At 44.8% G+C, this 16,511-nt stretch overlaps 1 protein-coding gene across 1 annotated transcript in view; it reads right to left on the bottom strand.

The window, feature by feature from the left end:
- Positions 1-344: 344 nt before the first annotated feature.
- Positions 345-16,511, bottom strand: part of LOC115463080 (zinc finger protein 271-like) — a 42,310-nt gene continuing 26,143 nt past the window's right edge. Inside the window, exons 5-6 of the mRNA XM_030193320.1 lie at positions 968-2,869; positions 345-883 (exon numbers count right to left, since the gene is read on the bottom strand). Coding sequence (XP_030049180.1) covers positions 345-883; positions 968-2,869 — 2,441 coding nt within the window. The remainder of the gene's footprint in view (positions 884-967; positions 2,870-16,511) is intronic.

Below are 16,511 nucleotides of genomic sequence, written 5' to 3'. Positions count from 1 at the left end.
AAAAGGTTTTACTCCGGTGTGGCTTCTCTGATGAACTGTAAGCCTTCTCTTATGACCGAAGCTTTTACCACATTCAGTACATGCAAATGGTTTTATGCCTGTGTGGATTCTCTGATGTAATTTGAAGCTACCTTTACAACTGAAGCTTTTTCCACACTCTGTGCATGAAAATAGTTTTATTCCTGTATGGATTCTCTGATGGGCTACGAGAGCTACATTCTGTGAGAAGCTTTTACCACACTCTGTACAGGCAAATGGTTTTATTCCTGAGTGGATTGTTTGATGGATTGTAAGTCTTCCTTTGTGCGTGAAACATTTATCACACTCTGCACAGGCAAATGGTTTTACTCCTGAGTGGATTTTTTGATGGCTTTTGAGACTTCCTTTGTCTGTGAAGCTTTACTACACACTGAACATGTAAATGGTTTCACTCCTGTATGGAGTCTCTCATGAATTATCAGATTTTCTTTCTTCGGGAAGCTTTTACCACACTCTGTACATGTAAATGGTTTTACTCCTGTGTGGGTTCTCTGATGGACTGTAAGGTTACCTTTCTGAGTGAAGCTTTTACCACACTCCATACAACTAAAGGGTTTTACTCCTGTGTGGCTTCTCTGATGAACAGTAAGCTTTCTGTTATGACTGAAGCTTTTACCACATTCAGTACATACAAATGGTTTTATGCCTGTGTGGATTCTATGATGTAATTTGAAACTACCTTTACAACTGAAGCTTTTTCCACACTCTGTGCATGAAAATGGTTTTACTCCTGTATGTATTGTTTGATGGACTGAAAGACTTATTTTGTGTGTAAAGCTTTTTCCACACACTGTACATGTAAATGGTTTTACCCCTGTATGGATTCTCTGATGGGCTATAAGAGCTACACTCTGTGAGAAACTTTTACCACACTCTGTACAGGCAAATGGTTTTATTCCTGAGTGGATTGTTTGATGGCTTGTAAGACTTCCTTTGTGCGTGAAACATTTATCACACTCTGAACAGGCAAATGGTTTTACTCCTGAGTGGATTTTTTGATGGCTTTTGAGACTTCCTTTGTGTGTGAAGCTTTTACTACACACTGAACATGTAAATGGTTTCACTCCTGTATGGAGTCTCTCATGAATTATCAGATTTTCTTTCTTCTGGAAGCTTTTACCACACTCTGCACAGCTAAATCGTTTTACTCCTGAGTGGATTATCTGGTGGGTTGTGAGGTTTACCTTCCTACTGAAGTTTTTACCACACTCAGTACATGAAAATGGTTTGACCCCTGTGTGGACTACCTGATGAGTCATTAGACTTGCTTTGCGCATGAAATTTTTACCACACTCTGTACACGGAAATTGTTTCCCTCCTGAATGGAAGCTCTGATGGATTTTGAAGCTATGATTGTTACTGAAGCCTTTACCACACTCATAACATGTAAATAGTTTCACTCCTGTGTGGACTGTCTGATGGGTTTCAAGACTTTCTTTGTATTTGAAGCTTTCATCACATTCTGTACATGTGTATGGTTTTACTCCTAAGTGATTTCTCTGGTGGGTTTTAAGTGAACCTTTATAACCAAAGCTTTTACCACAATCTTTACATGTAAATTGTTTCACTCCTGAGTGCATGCTCTGGTGGTTTTTCAAGCTCTGATTGCTACTGAAGCCTTTACCACACTCAGAACATGTAAATGGTTTTACTCCTGTGTGGACTGTCTGGTGGGTTATGAGACTTGCCTTGCACTTGAAACTTTCACCACACTCTGTACATGGATATGGTTTTACCCCTGAGTGATTTCTCTGGTGAATTTTGAGGGTATTTTTATAACCAAAGCATTTCCCACACTCTGCACATTTAAATGGTTTCACACCTGTGTGGATTCTTTCATGGATTTTGAGACTTTTTTTGTGTTTGAAGCTTTTAGTACACTCGGTACAGGTAAAAGGTTTCACTCCTGAGTGGGTTTTCTGGTGCCCAGTGAGGTGTATCTTCTGACTAAAGCTTTTTCCACAGTCAGTACATGCATATGATTTCACTGCCCTGTGGATTCTTTGGTGGTTTGTGAGATTAGCTTTATAAACAAAGCTTTTACCACAGTCCAAACAAGAATACTGACCCTCCTCTGTCTGAATTTTCTGGTGTTTTGAGATGTTTTCTTGTTTATAAAAGATATCTTCAGATTTAACAGAAGTAACTGATTTCACACCAATTTCTATTTTAGAGTGTTTTGTGAATGTTTGACTGAATCTTCTCTTCTGTTCAGTACCTGAAGCTGTTCTCTCTTCTGGATGTAAATCTGTAGTTTTTCTATAATTTTCTTCCTGGTTGAAGCTTTTGTGACAATCGGGACATGAAGGTATTCTCCCATCAGTGTGGTGTTCCTGATATTTTGTATTGGTTGCTTTATTAATGAAGCTTTTTCCGTGTCCTGTACAAGTACACGTTCTAGTTTCCTGGGGTTGTATTGGCTCTTTCTTCTTACTTAAGCCTTTCTCGGGCTCAGAATATGGAAAAGGTTTCTCTTTTGTGCATGTTTTCTGTTGTCCCCAAACTTCTCTCTTTTGACTGTTTTTTATATATTCTGTAGAGCTAGACGGTCTCTCTTCAGTGTCAGATTTCTGATGTGATTTCAGAGTTACATGATCACTGGAGAAAATTTCACATACATCACACAGACATCTTTGATCTTTCATCTGTTTTTTCTGTTTTTCTGTTTGTACGATAGTATTGGTACTGTACTCACACAGAGCTGAGTTTCCCGTTGAATTTTTTTGTTTATTTTTCAAGATCCATTGATTTTTTCTTTCTGATAACCTCTTTTCCTCTTCAGGCTTCTCATTGAGTTTCCAGCGATTATTGTTTCTGGGATCATCTTTTTCTAGATTAAAAAATAAAAAAAGTGAATATTGGGTATTATTGTAGGAGAACAATTCAGCAATATAATATCCCTTTATGAATTATTCAGCCCCTTGATGCTGGGAATTTAACATTTCCAAGCTGATAGCTGCAAGAGATATTGATAGAATCCATGATTATATACAAATCAATATTTAAAAGTGCTTTTTCAGTCATGCTACATAGGCGATACCCTAATAAAATGGCCCTGACAAAATAAAACAGCTCCCAACAAAAATGAGGATGTTATAATGCCTTTGTATCACTCCATGGTGCGACCACACCTTGAATACTGTGCGCAATTCTGGTCACTGCATCTCAAAAAAAGATACAGTGGAATTAGAAAAGGTACAGAGAAGAGCGACAAAAATGATAAATGGGATGGGATGACTTCCCAATGAGGAAAGGCTAAAGTGGCTAGGACTCTTCAGCTTGAAGAAAAGACAGCTGAGGGGAGATATGATAGAGGTCTATAAAATAATGAGTGGAGTGGAATGGGTAGACATCAATCACTTGTTTACTCTTTCCAAACTAGGACTAGGGGGTATGCAATGAAGCTACAAAGTAGTAAATTTAAAACAAATTGGAGAAAAGATTTCTTCACTCAATGTGTAATTAACTCTGGAATTTTGTCGTCAGAGAATAGTGGTAAAAGCAGTTAGCTTTGCGAGGTTTAAAAAAGGTTCCTAAAAGAAAAGTCCATAAGCCATTATTTCGATGGACTTGAGAAAATCCACTGCATATTCTAGGATAAGCAGCATAAAATCTGTTTTGCTGTTCTGGAATCTTGCCAGGTACATGACTTGGATTGGCCACTGTTGGAAACAGGATACTGGGCTTGATGGACCTTCAGTCTGTCCCAGTGTGGCTATGCTTATGTTCTTATGTACTCTAGTAGAGCCAGACATAGCTGCATGGGGCAGAGCAGTGCTGTTGCTTCTCACCTAATGCGCACCAGGGTTCTGCTGTTCCTGTTCATGTTGGTGCACTGGGAGGTGTCAGAAGTGATTGAGGCAAGGCACTCTGCACTGGAGCTGAGGCAATTGACTCTCCCTGTATATATGCTGCAAAGTGGAGTCACGTGAGGGAAGCTGACCATGCTGTGCCGGCCAGCATCGGTGCTGTGGGATGCACGGGAAATGGAGCAGATTCTCGGTGACAGAGATCAGACAGCATCACAGCTTCTGGTGCGGTGCACACCTTATGCACCTGTGTCCCTGAACTGGGCAATCTCCTTTTGTTGCCATTACAGAGGCTGTGCAGCTTGGTCTAGGTTAGAGCCAGGATACAGGCACTAAGGTGGGCACTGAAGCAGCCACATAGATAATACGCCAGGCTGGAGCAAAGGAGTCCATACCCCCTTCGCTGCAGCCACCCTGACCATGTGGAGGTACTCCGAATGAAAACAGTAGCGCTTTGACCCCAGGACAGTGGGAGGGAGCAGACTTTCCCTACCTGAGGGGTTTCTCCACAGATCTTATGCTCCCTTACTTGCAGACTGAACTTCAGGTGGGACCAGAAATTTAGGGATCCCTAAAGGCGGCGAGAAAAAAATGTACCAACGAAAATAAAATAGCACAATATAAAAGTCAAATAGTAAATGGAGGGCAGGGAGACCCGTGCTTTTGGGCTTTCTTGGCGGGGCCTTTCTCTCTAGGCTCTTTTGTTGTGGGCTCTTTTGTCTGGGTTGTTTTGACAGGTCATCCACATAGACACAAGAATAAAAGAAAAGCCATTGAGCCCAGCATCCTGTCTTCCAGGTCACAAATGCGTGGCACATTCCAAAACGTAGATCGTAGCTCATTTCCAGGAATAAGCAATGGTTCTCCAAAGTTGCTGCTTGTGAGGGGAGAGGATGGAGGAGGAAATAGAGAGCTATTCTCTGCTGCTTGATATCGGGACACTGGCTGATACAGTCCCACAAGAACAGAGATAAAAAGACAAAATTATTTACCCAGTAATTGTGATCACACAATAATAAAAAAGGATGTGTTTTGCATTTTATTTTAGTCTTTCTGGCTTTTTCATTTCCTTTTAATTTGTAGTTTGTTGTTTAAAACATACTGAAACCAATATTCTAACATATATTTATTTTTAAAATCTCTGGAGTCTGTTGTGTCTGTGAAGAACAAAAAAAGAGTGCATTTCTTTTTCTGTACTTTTCTCTGGTGGAATCATTTTCATATTAATAGAATTTTCCTTTGAAAAACTGGGCTGGAAAAGTCCCTGACAGTTGGGTCCTTTAGGTGGCTTTGCTCTTAGGAAGTGTGTGTTTATTTCATCTGACTTCTGATCATTTTATCATCCTACATATTTCTATCAGGAACTTTTACTCCTGTCCTAAAACTTTTATTCCGTTCACATTTTGTTTGGCACTTTCTTTGTATATAAATCCTTCTCTGTTTACTCAGTGTGGTCTGTGTGGCTCATCAGTGAATAATAAGAGGGAATTCTGAATTCTGGAACCATTTGTTAGACGAAGTGCCATTAATTTACATGTCTAAGGTACCGTCCCCTGGGATTGTGTGTGTGTGTTGAGGGAAGGGCACGGTTACAGTTGTTTCCCCTACATTTATTTGTTGCATTTGTATCCCACATTTTCCCACCTTTTTGCAGGCTCAATGTGGCTTACATTATGCCGTAATGGCGATCGCCATTTCCGGAATGAGAAATACGAAGTGGTATTGCATTAAAGTTCATAAATGATAAAGTGAATTATAGATTAAGTTAGAAAGGAGTGGTAGCCGTGTTAGTCCACTCTTAAAGGTTATCAATAGAAATCAAACAAAATAAAACATGGAAAAGAAAATAAGATGATACCTTTTTTATTGGACATAACTTAATACATTTCTTGATTAGCTTTCGAAGGTTGCCCTTCTTTGTCAGATCGGAAATAAGCAAATGTGTTAACAGATAGTATATATAAGAGAAACATCAAAGCATTACTTTGACAGCCACCCTCCCACTCTGTCAGATTAAGTTAGGTAATCAGATCATTTCCAGCGTGAGAAATAAGGTGGTAGTGATTTAACGTTCATTGGTGACAGAATAACTGAGCAGTCGGTGTAGAGAGTTCGATATTATCTGGTTCTGGTAGAGTTTCGTTGTCTGGTATTTAGGATGGGTCATTGTGGTATGACTTTTTAACAGGTTGGTCTTTAGTAATTTTCGGAAGGTTGTTAGGTCATGCATTGTTTTTATGACATTTGGTAGTGCATTCCATAGTTGCGTACTAACGTAGGCGAAGCTGGATGCATATGTTGATTTATATTTAAGTCCCTTGCAACTGGGGTGGTGGAGATTCAAGAATGTGCATGCTGATCTTTTTGTGTTCCTGGTTGGTTAAGTCTATGAGGTCTGACATATATGCCGGGGCTTTGCCGTGGATGATTTTATGGACCAGGGTACAGATTTTGAATGCAATTCGTTCTTTTAGTGGTAGCCAGTGTAGTTTTTCTCTTAGGGGTTTGGCGCTTTCGTATTTCACTTTTCCAAATATGTGTCTGGCTGCTGTGTTTTGGGCAGTTTGGAGTTTCTTAATGATTTGTTCTTTGCATCCGGCGTAGATGGCATTACAGTAATCTAGGTGGCTTAACACCATTGATTGTACCAGTATGCAGAATATTTCCCTTGGGAAGAAAGGTTTTACTCTTTGAGTTGCCACATTAACTGGAACATTTTCTTTGTTGTATTTTTCGGGTGGCTTTCTAGTGTGAGATTTCGGTCAATTGTAACTCCGAGAATTTTCAGGTTGTCCGAGTGCCATCTGCCATCAAGTTCTGTGTTTCTATGTTCAGATCATGGTTTGTCCAATCTTATATGCCTAGAAACAGACAGGCATAATCTTTCAGGTGGTCTTAGATGGAGCCCCTAGTCTCAAGATTCCCGGGTGCATCTTTCTTCCCTACATTCTCCCATTCCTTCACTCTTTCTCCCTCGTACTGCACCCCTCTGACCTCCTCACTTACACTTCCATTCCTGGTTGGGACTAGGAGGATGACAGGGGCAGTTTGGTTTCTCAGGCCATGTGGCTTTCCTTTGCTACCAGTGGCTAGTGGTGTCCACTAACTACACAGTACGATGGTGCCACCTGTGATTCAAAGCATGACACCAGCCCCAGGCAGCAGAGGAAGAGGACATGGCACAAGGCTTCCCATAGCCTCTCTCAGTTCCGGTCCCCCCTGGGATTGGTAGCATGGAATGTTGTTACTAACTGGGTTTGTGGCAGGTACTTGTGACCTGGATTGGCCACTGTTGGAAGCAGGATACTGGGCTAGATGGACCATTGGTCTGACCCAGTATGGCTACTCTTATGTTCTTATCATAGTCTGCTATTGAGATAGACATGGGAAGCAACAGCTTGCCCTTGGATTTGTAGAATGGAATGTTGCTGCTCTGAGATTCTGCATGGAATCATCATTCTTTAGGATTCCAGAATCTTGCTGTTCTTTAGGGTTCTACATGGAATATTGCTACTATTTGAGATTCTGAATGGAATCCTGCTACTCATGCATGAGTGCCTTCCCACCCGCCTCACAAACTCGGTCTCCTCAGCTCTTCTTTTTACGCGTGAGAAGGTGTTTTTCTTGCCCTCTCCTCATTCGCTCGGTCTAGAGAGCTATTTTTTGTGCCTTCTGGCTATTTTTTCCACCTTAATAATTGAGCTCCTCTTTATTGGAACTTGTTTTCCTTACGGTTGTTTTGCTCCGTTTTAAGTTTTATTGTTTTTCTGTTGTCATCAGTAAGCTTTTAGGCCTTGACTTCGGCCGGGACTTTCCTTTTTGCCGTGCCTTGCCCCTTTTTCAGCCACTATCGCGTTGTTTAATTTAGCTGGCGAAGTTCTTCCATCCATGTCCACAAAGATTCCCAGTGGCATCAAGCACTGTACCTGTGCAATCGGACAATCTCGGGAAGGACACTCATTCTTGGTGTCTGCAGTGTCTTGCGCCTGACCATAGCCCTGTTGTGTTCTCTGTGCCCTGAGAAAGGCAGGGACAAATCAAACTCGGGTATACATATAAAATATCACATACCATGTAAAATGAGTTATCTTGTTGGGCAGACTGAATGGATCATTAGGGTCTTTATCTGCCGTCATTTACAATGTTACATGGAATGTTGCCACGATTTGGGTTTCTGCCAGGTACTTGTGACTTGGATTGGCCACTGTTGGAAGCAGAAGACTGGGCTAGATGGACCATTGGTCTGACACAGTATGGCTGTTCTTATGTTCTCTTAGATCCAAAGACATCCAACTCTACCACCAAGAGGATCGAGTTCCAGTGCGTCTTAAATGAAAAGTGGTAGAAGTGATGGCAGCTACTGTGACGAGTGAGCATTTCTTGCAGGTTACCCCAGCTTTTTAGGAAGCCACATTCAGCTGTACTGCCACTCTCTGTCCATTGGCTTGTACTCTCTTTTCTTCGGTTCTCTAAACTTTTATATGACAGAGCAAACATGCAAGTTTATCTCCTTCAGGGGCGTAGCTACATGGGGCCACGGGGGCATGGGCCCCTGTAGATTCGGCCCTGGCCCTCTGCCACCAACCCCTTCAACCCCCTTCCCGCCGCCAACCCTCCCCCGCCGCCGGGTACCTTTGCTGGCGGGGGTCTCCGGCGCAGCCACATTGCTGATCTGCAAGGCTTCTGTTTCTGTGACGGTCTCGGGATTCAAAATGGCCGCCGAGAGTTGAAGCGGCCTCGCGAGACTTCAACTCTCGGCGGCCATTTTGAATCCTGAGACCGTCACAGCAACAGGATGCTGGGCAAGGACAGAGCTCCGGGAAGGAAAGAGGGGGCTCTTTCCTGCCCCAAAGAGGTCACTAGACCACCAGGGCAGTAGATAGTAAGGGGACGGGAGGTGACCCGGGGGAGGGGAGGTGGCAGGGGAGGGGAATATGTGACCCGGGGGAGGGGAATATGTGACAGTGGGCGGGGTGAGGATGCAAAAGGGGTGGAGCAGGGGGTGTAGGCGGGGCAGGGGCGGGACATGCGTCCTCTTTTTGAGAGGACAAAATATGCTAACCCTATTTATGGTGCACTAGCGTTTTTAGCACACGCTATAAACTAAAGACACCCATGGAGTGTCTTTAACGTTTAGCGCTTGTTAAGTTTTGGCACGCACTAAAAACACTAGCATGTCTTAGTAAACAGGGCCCTTAGTCTCCTGAGTCCTGAGCACATCTGACAAGAGCCCTCTAAACTTTTGGAGATTCAAAATATCCATTGAAGACCCTGTGAAGCGGAGTTACTCCTTTGCACCAGGGGCGTAGCAAGACCTCGGCGGGAGGGGGGTCCAGAGCCCAAGGTGGGGGAGCAAATTTTAGCCCACCTCCCCCAGCTGCTGACCCTCCCCTGCCACTTTCAACCCCCCACCGACTCCCCCCGCTGCTGCAAGGTCTCCACTGATCTGTGCTGTGAGTCCTGATGTCAGGACTCACAGCACAGATCAGCGTGCGAACGCACCGGAGACTGGAGCTGAAGAAGACTAAGGCTGGCGGGGGTTGTGGACCCCCACCAGCAAAGGTACCTTGCAGCAGCAATGGGGGTCAAAAGTAGAGGGGGCCAGGACTAAATCTGTGGGAGCCCATGCCCCCGTGGCCCCACCTAGCTACGTCCCTGCTTTGCACCAATCGCGTTGTTTGCTCTATTGCTGACAAGGGAAGAGACCAACTGAATCAAATGTAAAATAGCATAGTGGTAGGGCTGGGCTGAGCTGGGGAGTGGAGATTCAGAGAATCCCTTGCAAGCCACTACCATCACACAGGAAATTTTTTATTCTTTAAGATTTTACATTGCATTTTGTTTCCTGTAAGAATTTTACCCTGGATGACTTTATGGCAGGCTTAACTATTAAGCAGACTAAGACAGCGGTTTGGGGGGAGGGGGAAGAGGGAGAATGGCAAAGGGCGGCTGCGGTCAAATCAAATAGTAGGCTCTGAAAAGAACCATTAAGATGTAAGGATTAAGAGCACTTTTTGAATACATTCTATTTAGCTGGGTAAATTACTTTTGGAAATTGCCTTCATTATGCAGACTGCTTCTTATAGGATTTAGTATTACTCAATCGCATGCTGTAATGGATAAATTAGGTCTTACCTGATCATTTTCTTTCCATTAGGCCATCCCACTATTCCAGAACCTGTGGGATAGTTGTGGCCATCAACCAGCAGGTGGAGATAGAGAACTGAAAACTGAGCTGAGACATATCTCTTGGCATCCAGTCCAGCTCTTCAGTATTCACATAGATAAGCAGTAAGGATAAACTCAGAATCAACACAGCAACCTTAAACATCTTGCTAATCTAACACTAACCAGCTGAGTAAACATGTGTGATCCTCTCATCTCTGGACAACTTGTAAAGAACAAGAGATATGCAGAAAGCATCGTGCAAGGTGACAGTCATTATTTCACCCATTACTTTGCACCAACTAAACATCTCAGAAACCTTTGGTGGGCCTCTGGAATAGTGGGAAGGACTAATGGAAAGAAAATGATCAGGTAAGACCTAATTTCTTCATCCATTATGTAGCTTCCCACTATTCCAGAACCTGTGGGATGTTTAAAAGTAATCCCTAGATTGGGTGGGATCCTGGCACCACCTCGGACCAAAGCCCCAAAATTGGCTTCTGAGTGTGCCACAACGTCCACTCTCTAGTGCTTGGAAAAGGTATGCAGCATCAACCATATCGCCACCTTGCAAGTATCTGCTGGAGACAGTAAAGTAGTCTCTGCTCAGGATGTCACCTTATGCCTTGCAGAATGAGTCCGCAAGGAACCTGCCTACCCGCAATCAAATAAACTGATGCAATAGTCGCCTTCAGCCATCTAGCAACCAAACAGGCTCCCCTACCTGAGCAGGGGTAGGGACATAACCCACCACTAGCTTCTCTGGCCACTGCTATGGCAGCCTAGAGGAACTGCGAGCTTCTGTGCTCTTCCCTTTCCTTTCCTGCCTCTCGCTCACTCCCTCCCCCCTCCTTTCTCTTTGGCAAAGCATAATGAAAACGCGAGCGGGGCCGTACTCCTGCTGTGCACGCTGCTGCTGACTTCCCGGCGAGAGGAGGGGAAGGGCAGGGTAAAGCACAGAAGCTCGAAGTTCCTCCAGGCTGCTACAGCAGCAGCCGGGAGGCATAGGTAGTAGTTTGGCGCCTATGTCCCTAACCTTGGGGGGGGGGGGGTGGCTACAGAGAGTGAGCGAGAGGACAGGTGAGGCAGGGGAGAAGAGATCCTGGATGGCTGCACCAAGGAAGGGGAGTGAGAGAGGATATTCTAGATGGAAGGGAGAGACTGGATGCAACGGAGAAAGCTTGGAGAAACAGTGAATGGATGAGGATAGAGAGGGGGGAGACAGTGAATCAAAGGGGGGAGGCAATGGAATGAGGAGGGGGGGAGAGATACTGGATGGAAAGGAAGAAGGGGACATACTGGATGGAAAGGAATGAGAGAGATGGGAGATGCTGCAAAGGGGAGAGAGAGGGGAGATGCTTGATGGAGGGGTGAGGCAGAGATGCTCGATAGAGGGATGAAGGGGAGGCATGTGGGGAGCTTGGGGGGCTTGGGACCCCTAATGTTTGTATATGCATATCACTCCTGTGGATACAAAACAAACATGGGTTACCTGTAAGATTTCACCCCCCCCCCCCCCCCCACTAATTATTCTGTGTGCTGTTTTCAAGCCTTGCTAACTAGATCAGGCTGCAAGGTGGCCTTTGGAAATTGTGCAAGGACAGCCATGTGACTCCCACACTCTCCTCTGGACCTAAAAACATGTTTACGCATTTAGTGTGATTTCTTGGGCAAGTCATGGGAGAAGAGGAAATGGAACTTTTTACTGAGCCAGATGTGTGGGCGAGAGACGGTTATACAAGATCTTGGGGAGGGAGATACGTCACAGAATGGAACCCCCCCCCCCCCCCAGTTTTTTCTGTATTTTTGCTGACCAGTGTTATGTTCATGTCTAGGGCAAGATACTGTACAAGACAACTTAAGACTTTTATTGTGAACTTTGTTACAAGCTTTTAGAAGATAAGTACGTGCATATAGAATGGTCCAATGTAATTAAGATAACTTTAATGGCTATTTAAATTTGTATTAAATCTTGGGTCAAGTTTTCATGTGTTTCATACAATTTGAAACCACATTGTATCTGGATGGTGAAAAGGGGAAGTTCGGAACAGTTTGCTAGCTTAACCACAAGGTCAGCTGGGATGTGCTAAGATGGTAATTGGTTTCCGGGTTCTTGTATAACATCTGCCTAGTCTATTGTATAAAAATGAAGGAAATCTATGTAAGTTGAGCTTCCTTGCCCAAGAAAGTCCATCTAAAATTTCTTCTGTGTATCGCTATAGCCTCTGCTTGAGCAACTTTTACTTGTTTCCTGAATAAACTTTTCTTTTTTATTTCACTTCTGAGTGAGTATTATGTGTTTTATTAGTGTAAGAAACAAATCCAAGAGCGTGGGTTTCTAGCAGTAATCAGTTGGGGTTTATGTAAGGTGGGTGGAGACCCCAAAAGACACTGGATGAAAAGGAATGAGAGAGAGATGGAAGATGCTGCAAAGGGGAGAAAGAGGGGGGAGATGCTGGATGGAAGGGGGAAGAGGACACGATGGAAAGGAATGAGAGAGAGAGAGAGAGAGATGGAAGATGCTGCAAAGGGGAGAGAGAAAGGGGGGAGATGCTGAATAGAAGGGGGAAGAGGACACAATGGAAAAGATTGAGAGAGAGAGAGAGATGGGAGATCCTGCAAAGGGGAGAGAGAGAGGGGGGGACATGCAGAATGGAAGGGGGAAGAGGACACGATAGGAATGAGAGGGACAGAGAGATAGAATATGCTACAAAGGGGAGAGAGAGAGAGGGGGAGATGCTGAATGGAAGGGGGAAGAGGACACGATCAAACATATAAATTGCGAGTGACCAAGCTTTCCTCCTCTTCAATTCTAAATCATGAGCTGCCTGCTCAGTTCCTGTGGTGTCTAGTTTTCGTCATGGCATATTAGTTGTTTTAGGTTGCTTTTTTAATAGTAGTGTTTCTGTTTTGTTACAGTCCTTTTCTTGTTCTGATTTGTCACAGTAGTTCAAATCAGTTGTAATGTTGTTGTAGCTGAGTGTGTGAGAGAGAGAGCGTTAGAGAAAGTGTGTGTCTGTGTGAGAGTGAGGTGGTAGTACTCCTTGTCACAGTGGAGGGTCAATGGTTTGATGTTTTTTCTGTTGTGTGGCCCCCCCTCCTTGTAATATTTTGTGTGTGTGTGTGTGATAGACAAAGTGTGCAGTGTGAAAGTGTGTGTGCGGCTGTGTGTTTGAGTGAGAGACAGAGCGTGTATGTGTATTAGAGAGTGAGTGTTAGTTGCTCCTTGTAGCCGGTGTTTGTGGGCTTTGAAAAGTGAGTTTGTGTGTGTCAGTGAGCTGCTAGGACTCCCTGTCACAGTGGAGGGGGTCACTGGTTCCTTATAGCGAGTTATTTTAGGGTACAAATGAGTGCTTTTTATTTCACTTGCCTGCTCCCACCCCTTTTTCTAATATTGTGTGTGTGTGAGTCAGCGAGTGATATATAATGTGTGTCTCTCTGGGAAACAGACAGAGAGCATGAGAGTGAGGTGTCAGTGGAGTGGGTCAGTTGGTCCTTATGGTTTTTTTTTGTTTAGGTTAAAATCAGTGCTCGTTGTTGTTTCGCCTGCCCCCACCCCTTCTTCTAATATTGTGTGTGTGTGTGTGTGTGCTTGGGTGAGAGAGTGAGTGAGAGAGAGAGAGAGAGAGAGAGAGAGAGAGAGAGAGAAAGTGTGTATTTCTGGGAAAGAGACAGAGCATGAGAGTGAGCTGTCACAGTGGTGGTGGTTAGTGGCTCCTTATATCCATTTGTTGCAAGGTGTAAATCAGGGTTTTGTTTTTATTTGCCTTCCCCCACCCCTTCGTTTAATATTGTGTGTGTGTGTGCCAGTGTGTGAGAATGAAAGAGAAAGTGTTTTTATGTGGGAAATTGACAGTGAGTGTGAGCTGCTAGTGTGTGTGTGTGAGTGAGACAGTGTGTGAGTGAGTGAGAGAGAGTGCTAGTGAGCTGTTAGTACTCCCTGTCTCAGTGGAGGTTCAGTGTCTCCTGTAGGCAGTTGTTGGAGCAGTTTGAAAGGCAGGCTCGTTTTGCAGTCCAGTGCCGGTCTCTCCCCCCCCCCCCCCCCCCATACATGTTGTTGTTGTTCCGCCCCTTCTGCTGACTGGTGCTGTTCAGTGAGCCAAAGGGGCATGACAGGTTTCTTGTCGGCCAGGTCTCCGCATTGGCTGCTCCCAGGATGGTAGCGGTTCTGGCCATTGGTTATCTTTGTTCCACGGTTCCTCCCTCTGCTGCTATCCTAGTTCTTGTCCAGTCTCCCCCTCCCTACCCCCTCTGATGTCCACGCCCCCTCCTGTCTTGCCTCCTGCTCCGATTTCCATGCCCATGTCCATGTCCAACAACAGACCTCCTTCCTGTTGTCTGAGTGAAAATAGTAGTGGTCCTGCTGTCCCTCCCTAGAGCCTGCCATTTCCCAGCGATTTACACTGCTGCTCCCCATGCGATTTCCAGGGCTCCTCCCTCTGCTCCTATCCTTGTGCTTGTCCATCCTCCCTCCCTCCCCCAGGGATGTCCACGCCCCCTCCTTCGCCCCTCTCCCTCCGATTTCCACCAACTGTCCTCTGTTCCTGACTTGTTCTGTGTGTGTGTACTGCATCACCCTTGTCTCCCTCCCTCCTCCACCGTCCCTCCCGTTGCCGAGTTCCATGCCCTCCTCCGTAGTTGCAGATTTGTTGTGCACCTCCGATGTACATGGCTCCTCCCCCTCAGATTTGCACGCCCCCTCCATGCCATGTCGAACAACAGACAGCCTGCCATTTGAGAGCGATTTCCACGGCTCCTCCCTCTGCTCCTATCCTTGTGCTTGTCCATCCTCCCTCACTCCCTCCCCCACAGATGTCCACGCCCCTCCTTTGCTCCTCTCCGTCCGATTTCCACCAACTGTCCTCTATCCTGTGTTCCTGACTTGTTCTGTGTGTGTGTACTGCATCACCCTTGTCTCCCTCCCTCCTCCACCGTCCCTCCCGTTGCCAAGTTCCATGCCCTCCTCTGTAGTTGCAGATTTGTTGTGCACCTCCGATGTACATGGCTCCTCCCCCTCCGATTTCCACGCCCCCTTCCTTCCCTCCCTATTGGCTGCATTACGTCCAGAACAGGAGCTGCTGGTGGAGGCGGGGCTTGGAGTGTTGCTCCTTGAAAGTTCGGTCTCTACTGTGCATTTGTGAAACTCATTCATGACTTCCAGATATCTGATAAGGACTCTATGCTTCAATGAAGAATACTGAGTCTCCTCATCCTCTCTGTGAAAAGACAGAAGCTCCACAGATTGGTTGAGATGAAATACTGATACTACTTTCGGAAGAAAGGAAGGAACCGTGAGCAGGGAGACCCCCACCTCTGAAAAACAGAGAAAGGGATTCCAACAATACAAAGTCTGAAGCTCCAAAACCCTACATACCAATGCAACAGCCACTAAGAAAGGTGTCTTTAGTGGAAGATCTGTCAAGGAAGCCTTCCGGAGTGGCTCAAAAGGAGGCTTCTGAAGAGTCCAAAGGACACGGCGTATGAAAGGGAGGCCGCAAGATGCGTGGTACAGAGTCAGTTGGGATAATTTGATGGTTAGCTAAAATCAAGACAAGTTCTTTATATAGTTAAGCAAGAGATAAGGAACTGATCTAAGTTACAGTATGCCATCTTTGAGTTCCATATTACTGAGCTTTAGTTTTCAGTGTTGATTGGTATCAATGTTTCAGATGGATGTGAAGCGCCCTTCCTGAGGCAGCCACGAGGTTGGCGAAACAAGGCGCTCTTGTAGAAGGGTTGGCGATATTTTCGCCATCACACAAGAAGGGACGGCGTTTTTTCGCCGCTATACAAATTTTCAAGGCTCCGGAGCCCTACCCGGGGGGACTTTTTGATTTTGACTTTCATCTTTTTGAAGCAGTTATTCCAGCAATAAGCTAAGTAGTTTTGACCTTACTATTTATACAGTTTCAGATAGGTCTTTTGTTACTATTTTGTTATTATTTATTGCACTGCAAGTTTTCTCCCTAGGGGGCTCCTTAGGTAGTCGGGTTTAGGCTGGGGCCAGTTTTGGGTAGTTTGGGTTTTGTTGGTGTCCTTTTGATTTATATTATTTGGGAGGGAGAAAGAGTTTTTTATCCTATACGGTTTTCTCATATTGTATGAGTTTTTGCGTTGGGATCTTTTTCTCTCTTGTCTCTCCTAAATCGGAACCTATGATATTAACCTACTCCTATATATACAAGAGTTTGGCAATATTTGGCATGGCCTCTTGCTAGGAGGTTTGAGGTTCCATTTGTTAGACTCAGATTGTATATGGGGTGAAAAAATTGTTTTCACCCATTTAAAGGGACACCTTCAAACTTATTCAACATATAAACTCTATTTATTAGGTTTAGTGAATAAATAAATAGTCATGCTCTTACAAAGAGCGAGCAGCACACTGTCGCTTGAAGGCCTAAAGAGGCCATTTCAAAGGCTTGTTTCAGTGAGTCTTCTAGCTTCCTATCTTGTAGGTCTTTTAAGGCAATGCCCCTTTCACCAGCAAGGTGGCCTTGT

This window comes from Microcaecilia unicolor, chromosome 1, assembly GCF_901765095.1.
Source record: "Microcaecilia unicolor chromosome 1, aMicUni1.1, whole genome shotgun sequence".
NCBI lineage: Eukaryota > Metazoa > Chordata > Amphibia > Gymnophiona > Siphonopidae > Microcaecilia > Microcaecilia unicolor.
This window is presented reverse-complemented; position numbering and strand designations above follow the sequence as displayed.